The 17146-nt window shown below is 43.7% G+C and overlaps 1 protein-coding gene across 2 annotated transcripts in view; it reads left to right on the top strand.

Annotated features, from left to right (window-relative positions):
• The window catches only part of DNAJC2 (DnaJ heat shock protein family (Hsp40) member C2), a 31566-nt gene that overhangs the window by 14065 nt on the left and 355 nt on the right, over positions 1 to 17146 (top strand). The window contains exons 9-16 of one of the 2 annotated variants that reach the window (XR_014175724.1): positions 47 to 168; positions 2601 to 2750; positions 5766 to 5854; positions 5946 to 6015; positions 8426 to 8610; positions 10158 to 10272; positions 13001 to 13108; positions 15454 to 15608. Coding sequence is in view for 1 of the 2 variants with exons in the window: in XM_081957359.1 (XP_081813485.1) it covers positions 47 to 168; positions 2601 to 2750; positions 5766 to 5854; positions 5946 to 6015; positions 8426 to 8610; positions 10158 to 10258; positions 13001 to 13108; positions 15454 to 15608 (980 nt within the window). In the remaining variant the exon portion in view is untranslated. The remainder of the gene's footprint in view (positions 1 to 46; positions 169 to 2600; positions 2751 to 5765; positions 5855 to 5945; positions 6016 to 8425; positions 8611 to 10157; positions 10273 to 13000; positions 13109 to 15453; positions 15609 to 17146) is intronic. The other variant, XM_081957359.1, reaches the window with a different exon arrangement.

Below are 17146 nucleotides of genomic sequence, written 5' to 3'. Positions count from 1 at the left end.
CCTTTTGGGCCAGCCCTACGTATATACATTTTCTTTCTGTTCCAAGATAATTCATACAGTTGCGATCCCAGAATAAAAAAGTTCAAAGAGGAAGAAAGAGCAAAGAAAGAAGCCGAGAAGAAAGCGAAGGTCGAAGCAAAACGGAAAGAACAAGAGGAAAAAGAAAGAGTAAGTTCTAAATTATATCTTAAGTTGAAACCATCTTCTTCTTCTTCTTTCTTCTTCTTTCTTCTTTCTATATATATATAAACAGCTGTGTGTGTCTGTGTCTATGTAACTCTGGAACGCATTGAGCAATTTCAACCAAACTTGGGTGCACAGATGACATTCCCTGGAAACAAATACTGTGGGGATAAGATACTCCTAATATCCCTCACTGTGTGTGATACAGCCTGTTGTACCTTAAAATGGCTTCTACTGTACAGCACAGTAGAGTTGCCATGGTAACGGCTTCACAGTACTCCACAAGGGGGCTCCCTTTGGTAAGGGGGAAAATCCAACATTAGAAATTATGTTTGGTCCGGACATTTTCCCCCTATTATCAACTAGTTTCAGATATAAATGGGTGTAAAGACTTGGGTTTTTAGTAGTTTAATGGCACAGTGGCCTACGTCACATATTGTAGCCTGCGTGCAACATGTTAAAGAATAAATCCTGGTGATGGCTGGGATTATTCAAGAAGTGACATCAAGCCATGTTTTGGTTCATCCCATAAAACAAGATTCCACAGCCGCCAGAATACATTGCGATGCTCGATGCCTCCAAAATTAAAGAATCCCAATTCTAAAAAATAAAATTGGTTGAAACGGCACAAGCTTCCCTGATGCTGCAATTTAGGGAGGATAGAAGTCCAAATGTTGAGAGTTTGGGGATCTCGTGAACATTTCTTGTTTTCGGTTTTTCCCTCCCGAGCAGTCTGCTCATCTCTTGCAGTTCACTAGGGATTTCTGGATCGTGGGTTAGGAACCGTTGACGTTAGCACCATGTGCAAACTCGCTCCTGATTGTGTCCAGGCTTATTTGTAACCGGGATACCCCTCTGGAGTCCAGTGAACATAAAGTATATCTAAGCCAGGGTCTAAGCCAGGGATCGGCAATCTTAAACACTCAAAGCCACAAAGGTCCTAACTGGAAGCCCCCCCCCCCTTCAATTCTGGAGCCGACCGGAAGTCAGGTTCCCCCACCATAGAGTCTCCTCCTAGTGCAGCGTCCTTTTTCCTCTACTGACTGGAAGTCCGGTTCCCCCCACCATAGAGTCTCCTAGTGCGGCGTCCTTTTTCTTCTGCTGACTGGAAGTCCGGTTCCCCCACCATAGAGTCTCCTCCTAGCGCGACATCCTCTGCTGACCGGAAGTCCGATTCCCCCACAATAGAGTCTCCTCCTGGCGCTGCGTCCTTTTTCCTCTTCTGATCGGAAGTCCAGTTCCCCCACCATAGAGTCCTAGCGCAGTGTCCTTTTTCCTTTTACCAACTGGTGACAGGGAGCCGCAGCAGAGGGATGAAAGAGCCACATGCAGCTCCAGAGCTGTGGGTTTTGCCAACTCCTGATCTAATCATCAAATGTTTTATGTTGGCGTACTTGTGGCTGTAACAATTAAACAGTTATTGTCCTCATACAATCAAGTACTTAAGTTTAGCTCAAAGTACCAAAGTAGATTGTTTCATGTAATCCAGTAATTAAGTCTGTATGTTTATAGGTAGTCCTCGACTTATAACTGCTTAGTGACCGTTCAAAGTTACAACGGCACTGAAAAAATTGACTTATGACCTTTGTCACACTTACGACCATTGCGGTATCCCCCATGGACACATGATTTATATTCAGATGCTTGACAACTGGTTCACACTTATGACGGCTGCAGGGTCAAGTGGTCGGGTGATCCCTTCTGCGACCTTCTGATGAGTAAAGTCAATGGGGAAGCCAGATTCCCTTAACAGCCATGTTCCTAATGTAAGAACTGCAGGGATTCCCTTAACAGAGGCGGCGAGAAAAGTCGTAAAACCGGGGCAAAACTGACTTAAGAAACCTCTCCCTTAACAACATAAATGTTGGGCTCCCTTGTGGTCATAAGCCGAGGAGTACCTGTACTTGATCCTTAGGATGTTGTGATCAATTGATCTCTCCATGCTTATCATCAGCAGCTGTAGAATAAGAACGTCTGGGTCTCTTAAGATGGCTCAGGTCTATGGCCTTCCCATCTTGATAGGCCAGGGGTCAGCGACCTGCGGCTCTGGAGCCACATGTGGCTCTTTCATCCCTCTGCTGTGGCTCCCTGTCGCCGGTCGGCTGCACAATCGATAGGGTTAGGGCTTTCAGTTAGGACAGATAGAGGAAAAAGGACTCTGTGCTAGGAGGAGACTCTATGGTGGGGAGGGGACCAAACGTCTGGTCTGCTCCAGAATTGAACGGGGGGGGGGGCTTCCGGTTAGGACCTTTGCGGCTCTTTGAGTGTTTCAGGTTGCCGACCCCTGCGATAGGCCTTCATTCTTGCCAGAAAGAGAGAATCCAGGAATCCATGCTGGTTTTGTTCTCTCCCCCGAGTCGCGACGTTTTAATTTTGACGTAGAGAAGGGTGACGCCAGAGTTTTCTCTTTATCTCAGCAAAGGCAAGCAGAACTCGAAATGGCACGACTGGCCAAGGAGAAGGAGGAGGAGGAAGCGAGGCAACAGACTTTGCTGATGAAGAAAGAGAAGGAAATACAGAAGAAAGCGATCAAAAAGGAGAGGCAAAAACTGCGGACCACCTGCAAAGTGAGCGGCTGTTGTCCTCGTCAAACCTTATTATTTATTTTTTTTTAGTCAAGTCCAACATCCGGCATATTTGAATATCATTTATCATTGCTAAAACCCGGGGAACCGGGAGACGACATTTGTTCGCTTCTCAGAATTTGTTTGCTCTACTGAAATGTTTTCCCCGCAAGCAGATTTATGTTGGAATTGTGCTTTGAACTTTTCAAAATGTTTTAGAAGGTGCTTTAGTTGCTTTAGAGCAGTGCTTCTCAATTATTTTCTGTCATGCCCCCCCTAGGAAGAAGAAAACATTTCGCGCCCCCCGCGCGACTGTAAATAGTATCATTTGTCTATAAAATTGTTATAAGTACACCTCTGCATAACACTGTATCCTTATTAACGTATAAGAGAATAAAAAAAGAAAGAAATGTGGATCAATTTACAACAAAGAATAGCTTTATTAACTGTAGCAGAAAAGATTTAAAGGAGCACAGGATTTAAAGGAACACAATATTAAAAAAAAACTTTAACCTGCAAAACAAAAATATATAAAATAATTTGAGCTGAGCCCCCCTTTACGGAGCCTCGCACCCCCCCTGGGGGGCCCGCCCCACTATTTGAGAAGCACTGCTTTAGAGCAATGATTGCTTTGTGGTTAGGGTTAGGGCAGTGGTCCCTAATCTTTTTTTGGCCATGCCCCACCTAAGCATCTTTAAAAATTGAAATTGGAAACAAAAAAACCATTTCCTCAAACACAGCGATTATAAAAAAAGGTGTGGAAATGGATGAATTAACGATGGAACTAAAAGGCAGAGAGGAAACAGAGTATTAAAAGACATGGAATAGGTCAGGGGTGTCCAAACTTGAGAACTTTAAGACTTGTGGACTTCAACTCCCAGAATTCCCCAGCCAGCTCTGCTGGCTGGGGAATTCTGGGAGTTGAAGTCCACAAGTCTTAAAGTTCTCAAGTTTGGACACCCCTGGAATAGGTGGTATAATTGGCTTGAAAAGAGATATAAAATTAATGCATAATTAATGCATGGAAAATATAACCAAAGGAGGTCCTATATACTCAGAAAGTATATACTCACGCGGAGGAAGCCTAAAAGGCCATTAACTTGGTTTAAACAAGGTTCAAATTGCTCCCACTACAAATCACATTGCGCCCCTGTGGGACGTGCGCCCCCCACTGGAAACCACTGGGTTAGAAATAGGCCGTGCTGTTAGGATTTGGGAAGCAGCTTTGGGGTATGTGAGAAAGAAAATAATGTAAATAGCATTAAGAAAATTTATACGGCAACACTGAATATTTCTTATTATGGGATTCGTTCTATCAATGGTTATCAAGCAGAAAGAGACATTAGATTTAAAAGAGAACGACTAAGTAAGCGCTATTGTTACTGTATGTTTATTATCAGTGTTATGATATTGTTACTACAGGATGGCTACTGATGTTATGAATGCTATTGTTATTCTGATGATGATTACCCTGTTTCCCCAAAAACAAGACCTCCCCGGACAATCGGGCTTCTGAGCGCATGCGCTAAAATAAGCCCTCCCCCGAAAATAAGCCCTCCCTGAAAATATTGCAACCGAGCAGCAGCCATGAGGTGACCACACTCCCCACCTCCTGCACCTCAAAAATAATAAGTACTCCCCGAAAATAAGGCCAAGCGCTTATTTCGGGGGCGGAAAAAAAAAATAAGACCCTGACTTATTTTCGGTGAAACACTGTATTACTCAATATAATTATACCCAGACAGCACACTGTTTATATATACATTGACATTTTCGCTCTTTCTGTAAATAAAATGAAATAAAATGGAAACTTATATGGCCACCCAACTATTATTATTATTATTATTATTATTTATTTATTAAATTTATAGACCGCCCCCTCTCCCTGAAGGGACTCGGGGCGGTGTACAACTACCTCTCAGCGACTCCAGGCGGCTTATAAAGATACAAATTCCATATAAAAACTATAAAAAGTGATACACCCCTTTCCCCCTCTGGTGACAACAGTCAGTCAGGAAAGCCACTTGGTTGGCTTCATCCATCTCTGTTGGCAGAATCAGCTCTTCAAGGCCTTGGGAAAGAGTGTCAAAGTGAAGGCCAATCTCATCTCTGGAGGAGTAATACTCCATAGGGAAGGGAGCCACCTCAGAAAAGGCCCTTCTTGGTTCTCCTACTAGATGGGAGGGGACTGGGAAAAGACGGCCCCTCAAAGAACCTGGTCCCAAACTATGTAGGTGTCAGGGTCCCAAAAATCACCTCCGAACGAAATAAAACTCCGAACCTTGTGGTTCCTCAAAGTTCCAATTTATTAGGGATGCCATGTTGGCACACCTGGGAAAACCCGAATCTGAAAGCTTCCGGGTTTTCCCTACCCATTTGAAAGTTCAAGACCCTGCCCCCACACACCCACACAAGTTCATCCCATGGTCCAATCTTCCACTGCCACAAAGACAGATTCCTCCCATCCAGATCCGGCCAGGTGCAGAGACAAATGTTGACTTCCTTAGAAGAATGTTGTTATGGCTACACATCACCCAACTCCGTATAATTCCCCCCTCCCATTTTCCCACCATAGAAAGTAAACAGTAGAAAGTGTGGCAGGCCTGAACTCTAAAAAGAAAAGATGGCTTGCATTTTTAAGTGCTTTCGAACTGCTAGGTTGGCAGAAGCTGGGACCAAGTCATGGGAGCTCACTCGGTTATACGGCGCTAGGGATTTGAACCTCCGAACTGCTGACCTTTTCTGACAGACAAGCTCAGCGTCTTAGCCACTGAGCCCTTGGATTTTAAAATTAACCCGTTTTAAAATTAAAATCAAAAACCTCCAAGGTTTTAATTGCCCAACTCCATATTCTATCGCGAAGTAAAGAGTCAGACATCCTTTCTGACCACCGAAACTCATCTTAAGGTCGGTGTTATAGCAGGGTTGTCCCTTCTCCAGTCAGATGTGTTTGTATGTCAGTTGCGTGTAATATTTTTCTCCAACCTGAAAATAAAGCATTTGGCGGTCCGTTTTCAGAACTGGAATTACTTTTCTGACAATGAGGCAGAAAACGTTAAGATGATGGAAGAAGTAGAAAAGCTTTGCGATCGGCTGGAGCTGGCCAGGTATGCAGTGCTGACCTCTACTCTTTGTTTGCTGACCTTCCGCTTTCTGCTACTGGTAGATCTGAAATGTCGCTCAATGATTTATTTTTAGTCTGCAGTGCTTGAATGAAGCACTTACATCCACCACAAAGGACGAAGGGAAGGCTGCGGTATTAAAACAGGTAAATATGAATATTTTGTCCTGTAAAAAAAAAAAAAATCGGCGAAACTTACAAAAGAGGAAACGTCCCCTGTAGAATGGCATCTCTAAAAATTGGAACAGCACACTGCTTCGTGGCTACTAGAATCTAAACGTAATAAAAACATTTTTCTGTGGGGCCTATAGAGATTTACAGGTAATCCTCAACTTACGACCACAATTGAGCCCAAAATTATTGCTGCTAAGTGAAACGCTTACCAAGTGAATTTTGCTCCGTGTTATACAGCCTTTCGTGCCACCGTTGTTAAGTGAATCTGGCTTCCCCATCGTCTTTGCTTGTCAGGTCACAAAAGACAATCACATGACCCCCGGGGACACGGCCACCGTCGTAAATATGAATCAGTTTGCCAAGTGTCTGAATTTGGTTCATGTGACTGGGGGGTCGTAAGTGTGAAAAACGATCACAAGTCACTTTTTTTTCAGGGTCGCCGTGACTTCAAACGGTCACTAAAGGAATTGTTTTAAGTTGAGGACTACCTGTATTTGCAAAAAAATCATAATAATAATTCTGCATTCCCAGAAGAGAAAGTAGAAAAAATATATTTTAGCTCAGGAAAAGAAGGAATTGGAAATCTGCATGATTCAATCCAAGGATTTTTCCTAGATAGCAATAGCGCTTAGACTTATATACCGCTTCATGGTGCTTTACAGCCCTCTCTAAACGGTTTACAGAGCCAGCCTGTTGCCCTCAACAGTCTGGGTCCTCTTTTAGTGACCTCGGAAGGATGGAAAGCTGAGTCAACCTTGAGCTGGTTAGGATCGAACTCCTGGTGGTGGGCAGAGTCAGCTTGCAATACCACATTCTAACCACTGTGCCACAAAGAAGGAGAATAAGAAAGGGAATGAGGAAGGAAGGAAGGAAGGAGGAAGGAAAGAAGGAAAGGAAAGAAGGAAAGGAAAGGAAAGAAGGAAAGGAAAGGAAAGGAAAGGAAAGAAAGGAAAGAAGGAAAGGAAAGGAAAGGAAAGGAAAGAAAGGAAAGAAGGAAAGGAAAGGAAAGAAGGAAGGAAAGGAAAGAAGGAAAGGAAAGGAAAAGAAAGGAAAAAAGGAAGGAAAGGAAGGAAAGGAAGGAAAGAAGGAAAGGAAAGGAAAGGAAAGAAGGAAGGAAAGGAAAGAAGGAAAGGAAAGGAAAAGAAAGGAAAAAAGGAAGGAAAGGAAGGAAAGGCAATAGCACTTAGACTTACATACCACTTCATAGTGCTTTACAGCCCTCTCTAAACGGTTTGCAAAGTCAGCATCTTGTCCCCTGGGTCCTCATTTTACTGACCTCAGAAGAACAGAAGGCTGAGTTAACCTTCAGCCGGTCAGGATCAAACTGCTGGCAGTCGGCAGAATTAGCCTGCAATATCACATTCTAAGCTCTGTGCCACCACGGCTCCTAGATACCTTCTGATTTGATGCACAGGGATATCCAAGATAACATCTTTACTAACAGTGGAGTAGCTTTTTTCCATTGTACCCCAATATCACTTACCGGAATTCATTCAGAATTAGTGGTATTTAGACATTCTTACAATTCGGAGCATAGATGAAGGCACAGTTCCCAAAAGAGAATAGGTGACAAAAACTACTTAACAAATAAAAGAATCAGCCCTTGGATATCACTATACAAAACAAATAAATGCCAGTGTAGAAGCATCTAAAAACTTCCAATTTTGTGTTGATTTGGGAATTTTTTTACCTCACACTTGATAATAAAAGGTACTATACTAAGCAAGACTTTTTTCATCATCATTTTACAGTTCTCCTTGACTTTCTGTCCGTTTTCTGGGGGTAGTTGAAAATGTATCAGTTTATCAAAATACAATATAAATACAAAATTCAAAAGAAAATAATGGGAAAATAAGGGAGGGAAAAGGGGGGGAAAGTGTAGGGCAAAAGGGGGGGGGGGAAGAAAAAAGCATGTTGATTTCCAACTCTTTTTGGTGCAGTCGAATAAGATAATAGCATCAAACCTCAACTTTTTACTTTTATCTAGTAATATAGACTAGCCCTTTCTATAAAAACTGATCTAGCTAATCAACAAAACCCCAAATCAAAGTTTCATTCTTGTCCACCTCAAGCACAAAGTCCAGAAGTGGTTTCCAAGTATAAACAAAAGTAATTGTCTTCTTTTCTTTAACCAAAGCAAGTCAATCCCGCCATCTCTGTTCAAACTCCATCAATTTTTGCAGCCATTCTTCCCCTGTGGGAATCAAAATTGTCCTTCCGTTTGACAATTTCTGTCCATTTTTGGGTGTCGGCTTCTTCTCCCGCAGCAGTGATCGGAACAAAATAAATTGGGGGCTCGCAATAGTTCTGCGATGGTTGGAGAAACGTACTTTTTGGTTTTTGGTAATTCAGTTGAGAGATGTGTTTGTTTACATCCATGTAGATAGAACAAGTAAATGAACAGGTAAGGAGAGAAAAGGAAGAAGCAGAAGCACGAATGCGGCAAGCCACAAAGAGCTCGGAGAAGTCGACAGGCGGAAGTGTCGGAGGCAGCAAGAGCTGGTCTGAAGACGACCTCCAGTTGCTGATTAAAGCAGTCAATCTCTTTCCTGCTGGGACGAACTCAAGGTGAGCCTATATTCATTCTTTGAGCATCCATCGACAACCAGACAGGTAGCCCTCGACTTACAGCAGTACGTTTAACGACAGTTTGAAGTTACAACGGCACTGAAAAAAGCGAGCATTTTTCACAACGTCCCCATGGTCATGTGATTCACAGCCGGATGCTTGTCAGCTGACTCACATTTATGACGGGGGGTGTATTGGCGCAGGGTGCCATCACTCTACTTAACAACTAATTCCCACAATACTGTCAATAATTTACCAAGACTATTACTATTATTCTTCTCTTCCTTCCTAGTATTTATTTCTCACCACTTATGACTGCAACCATGTTGCTTTTATCTTTCAATTTATATTGTTTTTATTGTTTCCTTGTACGATTTGACAACTTATTAGTTAACCTTGACTATCACTAAATGTATCTTTTTATTCTTGATGAATGTATTTTATTCTCCTTATATACACTGAGAGCATCAAAAGACAAACTCCCCATGCGTCCAATCGCACTTGGCCAATAAAGAATTCTATTCTATTCTATTTTCCTATTCTATATTCCTATTCTATTCTATATTCCTATTCTATTCTATTCTATATTCCTATTCTATATTCCTATTCTATTTTCCTATTCTATTCTATTCTATTCTATATTCCTATTCTATTCTATTCTATATTCCTATTCTATATTCCTATTCTATTTTCCTATTCTATTCTATTCTATTCTATTCTATATTCCTATTCTATATTCCCATTCTATTTTCCTATTCTATATTCCTATTCTATTCTATTCTATATTCCTATTCTATTCTATTCTATATTCCTATTCTATTTTCCTATTCTATTCTATTCTATATTCCTATTCTATTTTCCTATTCTATATTCCTATTCTATTTTCCTATTCTATATTCCTATTCTATTCTATTCTATTCTATATTCCTATTCTATTCTATTCTATATTCCTATTCTATTTTCCTATTCTATTCTATTCTATTCTGGGTTATTTGCAGCATCCACAGTCCTACAATCACATTTAATGCAATTTTAGTCGTCGTCCCCCCCGCCCCCAAATATTATATTTGTTTATGGTTTTCAGCAAAACCAGACTTTAGCAAACAGCTGCTGTGTTTATTTCATGACTCCTGCAAAAAAAAAGGTTGTAATATTATGTTGGTCACGCTGGTGATCTGTTTTACGACAATCGTGACTTACAATCAATGGGCAGGCTCCATTATAGTCATAAGTTAAGAATTACCTGTGCGCGTGTGTGTGCGTGTGTGTGTGTGTGTAAAGACATTTTGCTTTAAAAAAAAAGAAAATGCCCAGCATTTAGAACAGAATGGAATAATAGAGTTGGAAGGGGCCTTAGAGGTCTTCTAGTCCAACCCACTGCTCAGGCAGGAAACCCAGCACCATTTCAGACAAGTGGTTGTCCAATCTCTTTTTTTAAAACTTCCCCAGTGTTGGAAGTGTTTCATTGCAACCTTTGGTAAGTTCATTCAAAAATTCTGCAAATAATTTTCGATCACGGATGGTTTTTTCTTTTTTCTTTTTCGTAGATGGGAAGTTATTGCCAATTACATGAATCTGCACTCTACCACGGGGATAAAAAGAACGGCGAAAGACGTTATCAACAAAGCAAAGAACCTCCAGAAACTTGGTATCGTTATATTTGTAAGATGGTCTGCATGCCTTCATTTTATTTACTCTGGCTTTAAATTCGGTCTTCCTTCTGCAAGCTTAAAATCATTTCTGGCTGTCTCTGGAAATTTCTCACCTTCCCCCAGTCTGAAGCAAAAGGGGAGAAACCTTCAAACTCACCGTCTCTCTTTTCTTACTTGGTCTCCGCTGGGGGTGCTTTTTGCTATTACAGAACATCACGTCTGAATGCTTGAATGAGAGTTTTTAATCTTGTTAATCCATTCAGTAACCCTTTCATTTGATGGAATCAGTGGGAGGAAGGGGTACTTTCGTTAAAGCATTAATTAAAGCATTTAATTCCAAATGAGATTTTGTGCATGTTCAAAAGCACACGCTTTGGTGCATCCAACGATTGTAAAATCTTTGGTGTAACAGAATTTGCACCAGAAAATATCTCTGGGTTATAGAGGTTCACTGCAAAATGCTATCTCAGGGGTCACCAAGCTGGGTGGGTGTGGCCAACTCGATGTCACTCACATCAAGAGGTGCCTCGCCAGGCCTCCCCTCCCAGCCGCTCCTCACCTGCCTGTCCTGGCTCCTTAGGAAGCGGTTGTTGGAGCTAAGCAGCCACCACGAGAAAAGACTTGGCAAAACAGCTCAGTTCAAATTGGATCTGACCAAGAAGGAGGCTCAACAGAAGCACCTCACTGAGGACTACGAGCATAGACTTTCCAAGCAGAGGGAAGACCTGCAGAAGTGCAAGGCCAGGGACCAGCACCTGGAGGCTCAGACGGATGAGATGGTCAGCCAGTTCCAGGCCATGATGCAGTCCCAATGGAACAAGGCCCTCCGGCTCTTCACCACCAGCGGCTCTTCCCTCCATCCTTCGCCCAAAGCCCCCCACCAGGAGGCTGAAGCAGACCCCAAGTTGCAATTTCTGTCCCCCTCTGACCCACACAAAAAGACCTTGAAGGGGGAGACTCTGCAGCAACACAAGCGTTCATTGCACGTATCCATCTCAGGGGCCGTAGTTTGAGGACCCCTGATTTAGTGCAATATAAAAAATGCAAATAATTTTTCTGCAGACCACCAACATTTTCTCACACATCACCATTTGGTGACCGCTGCACTATCTGGTACTATATGTGTATAGTACAGTTAGCTGCTGTCATTGAGAAAATCTATTAAATGGTGTTTCTGCTGTTCATGCTGATACAGATTAGTCAAAGAAATGTGTTCTGACCCCCCCCCCTTCCTCCTTCGCCCACACAGAACACGCTCCGGAACAATACAAATGAACAAGGTTTATTTCACAGACAGACAGAACGTTCCGTGGCAGTAAACCACTACGACAAAGCTCACAATGACAAGACACGACAAGACCAAAACTTCTTGCAGGAGTCCTTTGTTGACTGCTGCAAAGGGTGCATCCACAGTCAACCCTTTTATAGCCTGAAGAGGAGTCTCCTGATCAACAGCTGAGAGCCCTTACCGCCGATAATTACGCCCACGCTCCTTGCGTTTATGGGCGCAGCGATAACGGGCGTCCAGGAACTCCCTGTTAATCTCTGACTCACTGTCTCGTGACTCCTCCCCACTGCTCCAAGGCATGACATCAGGAACCCCCCTCCTCTAGCTCTCATCGCTGCTCCATGCCTCAGGCGACTCCTGGTGGCCGACCAGACTCTCCGATCCCTGCTCAGAGTCGGAACCCTGTCCAGGGTCCTCCACATCCTCCTGAGCCGACTCATAGGGACCCTCACTCTCGGAGTCTGGTGGCAGCAGCAACGGCTCCTCCTGGGCCACAACAGAAATGTATTCTGGTGGCCTTGGAGGAGAATTAAAAGTCGATGAAACTGTTGGTGTTGCTAGTGTAACAAAATGACCAGAAATGGCTAGTTTTTTTTTTTAAAGAACTGGTCGATGCTTAAACTGAGCGTTCCAGCCTTTTTGCTTTTGAATAGAGAAAACAAGGAATCCTGTTTTAAACAGATTCGACTTTCATTCCCAAACTGCCTCCAATACAAAAAAAAAAATTGTAGACATGCAAATTAGGACGTCATTTGCGCAAACATACTTACGCAGCCTGAAAAGAATCTGCATGGCGGAGGGGGGGGGGGGAAGCTTTATCAGGACATTGTTAAAGATTATTACAAAATCCTTCCAGAATTCAGACTTGCAAGTTTTTTTTAAAAAAAAGGGCGTGTGTAATTTATTACCAGACTTGAATTACTTGAGCATAGACTAAATCTTTACTTAAACAAGTTGATGGAAAATCAGTAGATTTTATTTATTACAACTTCGTTAGTGTCCCAAAAGGGTTTTTTCAGGAGGCAATTGGACTTTCTTGGTGGTGGTGGTTTTTTTTTTTTTTGCGTAGACGCTTCGCTTCTCATCCAAGAAGCTTCTTCAGCTCTGACTGGATGGTGGGGAATGGAAGGATTTATATTCTTTGCAGATAGTTGGTCCTTTGCATCCTTTTACAGGGTTGTTGAGGCCACTTGGAGGTTTACCTGTGAACCTCAGGGTCAGCTGAATGGGGCAAATGGTTCCTGTAGTTTGCCATTTTTCCTCTGAAAATCCATTCCAAGGGTCTTCATCTAAGAGAGCTGAAGAAGCTTCTTAGATGAGCAACAAAACATCCTCAAAAGAGACAAGAAGGAAGTTTGCCTCCTGAAAAAGCAACTTTGGGATAAACATGACCTGAACCCCTACAAACTTCATCAGTGGCTGATTTGTCTTAATGTCTCCTTATTGTTAGATCCTCATCAAAAGGACGACATCAATAAGAAAGCTTTTGATAAATTTAAGAAAGAGCATGGAGTCATACCACAAGCAGACAGCGCTGCCCCATCAGAACGTTTTGAAGGTAAATGGAGAGAGAGAGAGAGCCTGTGTGTGTGTGTGTGAGTGTATTCTACACGGGTATCGTATTTCTTTTAAACGCCACATTTCTGGATATGTTGATACCGTTAGTCCTTGAATTCTAACCATTGATTTAGTCACCACTCAGTTACTACCGCACTGAAAAAAATGACCTATGACCGTTTTTCACACTTACGACTGTTGCGGCATCCCCATGGACGTGTGATCAAAACTGGGACGCTGGGAAACTGGCATGTATTTGACGGTTGCAGTGTCCCGAGCCACAGGAGCGGGGTGGCTCAGTGGCTAAGACGCTGAGCTTGTCAATCAGAAAGGTCGGCATTTCAGCGGTTCGAAGCCCTAGTGCCTCGTAATGGAGTGAGCTCCCGTGACTTGTCCCAGCTTCTGCCAACCTAGCAGTTCGAAAGCACGTAAAAAATGCAAGTAGAAAAATAGGGACCACCTTTGGTGAGAAGGGAAGAGCGTTCCATGCGCCTTCGGCGTTGAGTCATGCCAGCCACATGAACACAGAGACGTCTTCGGACAGCGCTGGCTCTTCAGCTTTGAAACGGAGATGAGCACCGCCCCCTAGAGTCGGGTACGACTAGCACATATATGCGAGAGAAACCTTTAGTGTCCCGAGGTCACACATGATCCCCTTTTGCGACCTTCGGACAAACAAAGTCAATGAGGAAGCCAGATTCACTTAACAGCCTGGTTACTAAGTTAACAACCAAAGTGATTCACCTCACCACCGGGGCAACAAAGGTCGTGAAATGGGGCAAAACCCACTTAACAACTGTCTTGCTCGGCAGTGGAAATTTTGGGCACAATTGTGGCCGTAAATCAAGGACTCCCTGTAGACACGCAGACACAGTTCTCTGGATGCCAGGCTGCCCTAATGTCAGCAGAATCCAGTAGTAAGAAGGTACATTTAGCATTTTCTGTTCTGACCTAGGCTTGCGGAGAAGACATAAATCATAATCTTAGTCCCAAAAGCCCTCTTTTATCTATACGGCTATGAATTATGGTCATTCACAGCCCACAAGGCTTCACAAACAGTCTGTGAAGATTCTGACAGATGTCTGCTCGAGTTGCCACCGTCTTTCAGGGAAATGTTGATAATCACCCACCTTTATCTCCCTGGGAATGCTGCCAGAGACCTAATTGCCAAATGCAGAGCAAGGCCAAACTTAGTAATAATAATAATAATAATAATAATAATAATAATAATAATAATAATAATAATAATAATAATAATATATTTATTTCTTAGCCGCACCCTCTCCCGAAGGACTCGGGGCGGCGTACAACGAAACATACGAAATAAATATGTAAACAAAACAAACATATAACAAAGACATACACTGAAACATACACAAGGAGGAGGTCAATTGATAAAACAATTAAAATACAGTATTTAAAACCCCTAGAAATTAAATATAATTAAAATACCCAGTTAAAAACCCGTCAGGAGCGATATGGTTAGATCAGAGTTGAGCCAGGCCAGCTGCTTGAAATAGGTGGGTCTTCAGCTTAATACGGAAGGAGCGGAGGTCAGAGGTATTCCTAATATCCGGAGGGAGGTCATTCCACAGGGCTGGGCCCGCCACAGAGAAGGCTCTACTCCTAGGCGCCGCCCCACGACATTGTCTAGCGGACGGCACCTGGAGGAGCCCCTCTCTGTGCGAGCGAATTGGTCGCACAGAGTCAAACAGAATTTCTCAAAGCTTGAACCTACCAGAATGAACTAATTGCTTCCTGCAAAAGCTCACGTCTCATTTGCTCCTCTTTTATGTCTTATGGGAGTGGCCAATCATCTCCAAGCCTTATTCCCGAGTCATCCTTTTTATCTTAACTGTTCCTGCCTTCTGGCAGCTCTGTGCATGCGCACACTGGGAACAGGCTCCCCCTGTTCCTCTGCCACACTGATGTCAGACTCTGGAGGCAGCAAATAACTACCGGATGGCCTTGGTCCCCTCTCTACTCCCGACGCAGAGCCCTCGTCCGAGCCTTCCCCAGACTCCAGGACTTGCCCATGTTCCTCCATAGCCTCTTCACTGGCCGAATCTGCTGCCAGCTCTGCTGGCCGCTGGCGGGCCACATCATTTTCCCTGTGTTTCAGCAACATAGCCTGACGTGCTGGGATTCCTTGGAAGACTAGATTAGGAAACAAAGATCGAACCGTCTTTGGAAAAAGACCCATTTGTTTTAAAAGCGGTTACGAAAAACAAGAAACGCACTTAAGAGCGGGAATAAATCTACACATTTGGAGTCCTGCACTTTTGAAGGGAAATATTTTGAAGGGCATTCTCGCTGAGACCATTCTCCTGTTTTTTCCCCCCGCAGTATCATTCACAGACACAACTCCGTGGACGACAGAAGAGCAAAAACTCTTAGAACAGGCTCTCAAAACGTATCCAGTGAATACTCCCGAGAGATGGGAGAAAATAGCAGCCTCTGTTCCAGGCCGGTCTAAAAAAGACTGCATGAAGCGATATAAGGTAATGCCAGTGTCAATTTTGCTTTTTGTTGTTGTTTTAATTAAACCTTTTAACATATACAATTCAGCACTGCAGAGTGGTACAGTGGCCTAGAGGGGCGCTCTTGCCTCACAAACCAGGAGGCTGCGAGTTCAGTCCTAGAGAGAGGCAGATATTTCTCTCTCTGGACACAATGAGAATATGTCTGCTGAACAAAACTCCGCACCGGCAACAGGAAGGGAATCCGGCCAGTAAACGCTCTGCTAGCTCCATTCAGTTGCCGACGTGCCCCACCCCACAAGGGATTATGGGGTCGTTAAATGAGAATGATACAATTCAGCACTGCAACAGGTGTTACTCCGTGGGCTGGTCGTAAATCCCTGTATTCAGCACTGTCATAACTTTGAACACTTGTTGAAGGAATGGTCCTAACTCAAGGACTACTTTGAATCTATAAGAAGTCCAATCTTTGTTAACTTTCTTCTCTCGAATTAATGTTGACAATTACTCGCTTCAATCCATGAAGTGCAGGTAGTCCTCAACTTACAACTGTTCACTTAGTGGCCAACAGAATAACACGATAAACTTTGAATTTGTGATTGTAAATTAAGGACTACCTATAATTCATTTTGAAATGAGAAGCTCAATCCAGCATCAAAGGACCAAAATCTGCCAGCTGGTGGGCACAGGATTGTTATCTGTGCCCTGTTTTTCTTGCAAAGAAACCTCTTCCCCCAGACTTAAACAGAGAGTTCCACCCCTCAAGCCACAGATGCCCTTCTTGGCATCCAATGGCAAATGTTGAATTTGCTAACTGCTTGCAGTGCTTATGCAGTGTCCTATGGCTTATGGCGGGTCAGCAAACTGCAGCTCTGGAGCCACATGTGGCTCTTTGCTCCGTCACCGGTCGGCGCCACAATTTTGAGAGGAGCTTCCGGGTGGGGGGGGGGAGAAGCCCAGTGCACCAGGAGAAGGCTCTATGGCAAGGGGAGGGTTTTCCAGTTGTCTCCACCATTGATAGGGCTTTCGGTTATGACAGGTAGAGGAAAAAATACACCACGCTAGGAGGAGACTCTACGGTGTGGGAACTGAACTTCCAGTCGGCTCCAGAATTGAACAGGGGGCTCCCGGTTAGGACCTTTGTGGCTCCTGGTGTTTTCTTTTCTGTGGGAAACGGGTCCAAATGGCTCTTTGAGTGTTTACGTTTGCCGACCCCTGGCTTAAGGGACTTTTCAGCTGCTCCAGAAATAATATACTACGGGAGTGATCCCCAACTTTTGCGGCCCAGGGACCTGGCGTGGAAGCGGGAGGGGCAGAGGGAAACTGGGCCGGCGTGAATACACATGCACGTGCACGTTGAGCTGTGGGCACATAGACGTGTGCGCCGGCCTACCCCTCGCGTGAGTAGACCTGCATGCGTGTACATACGTGTTGGCCCACCTCTCTTGCAGCCTGGTTCCGAATAGGCCACGGCCCGATAGTGGGCTGCGGTCCAGGGTTTCAGGCAGGGTGAAATCAACTTACCTTCGCTATCGGTTCGCAAATGTGAGCGCGCCCCT

The sequence above is a fragment of the Natrix helvetica genome, assembly GCF_964273705.1.
Source record: "Natrix helvetica genome assembly, chromosome: 6".
In the NCBI taxonomy this organism is placed as follows: Eukaryota; Metazoa; Chordata; class Lepidosauria; order Squamata; family Natricidae; genus Natrix; species Natrix helvetica.
The sequence above is the reverse complement of the archived record's forward strand: the minus strand, read 5'-3'. Positions and strand labels throughout refer to the sequence as shown.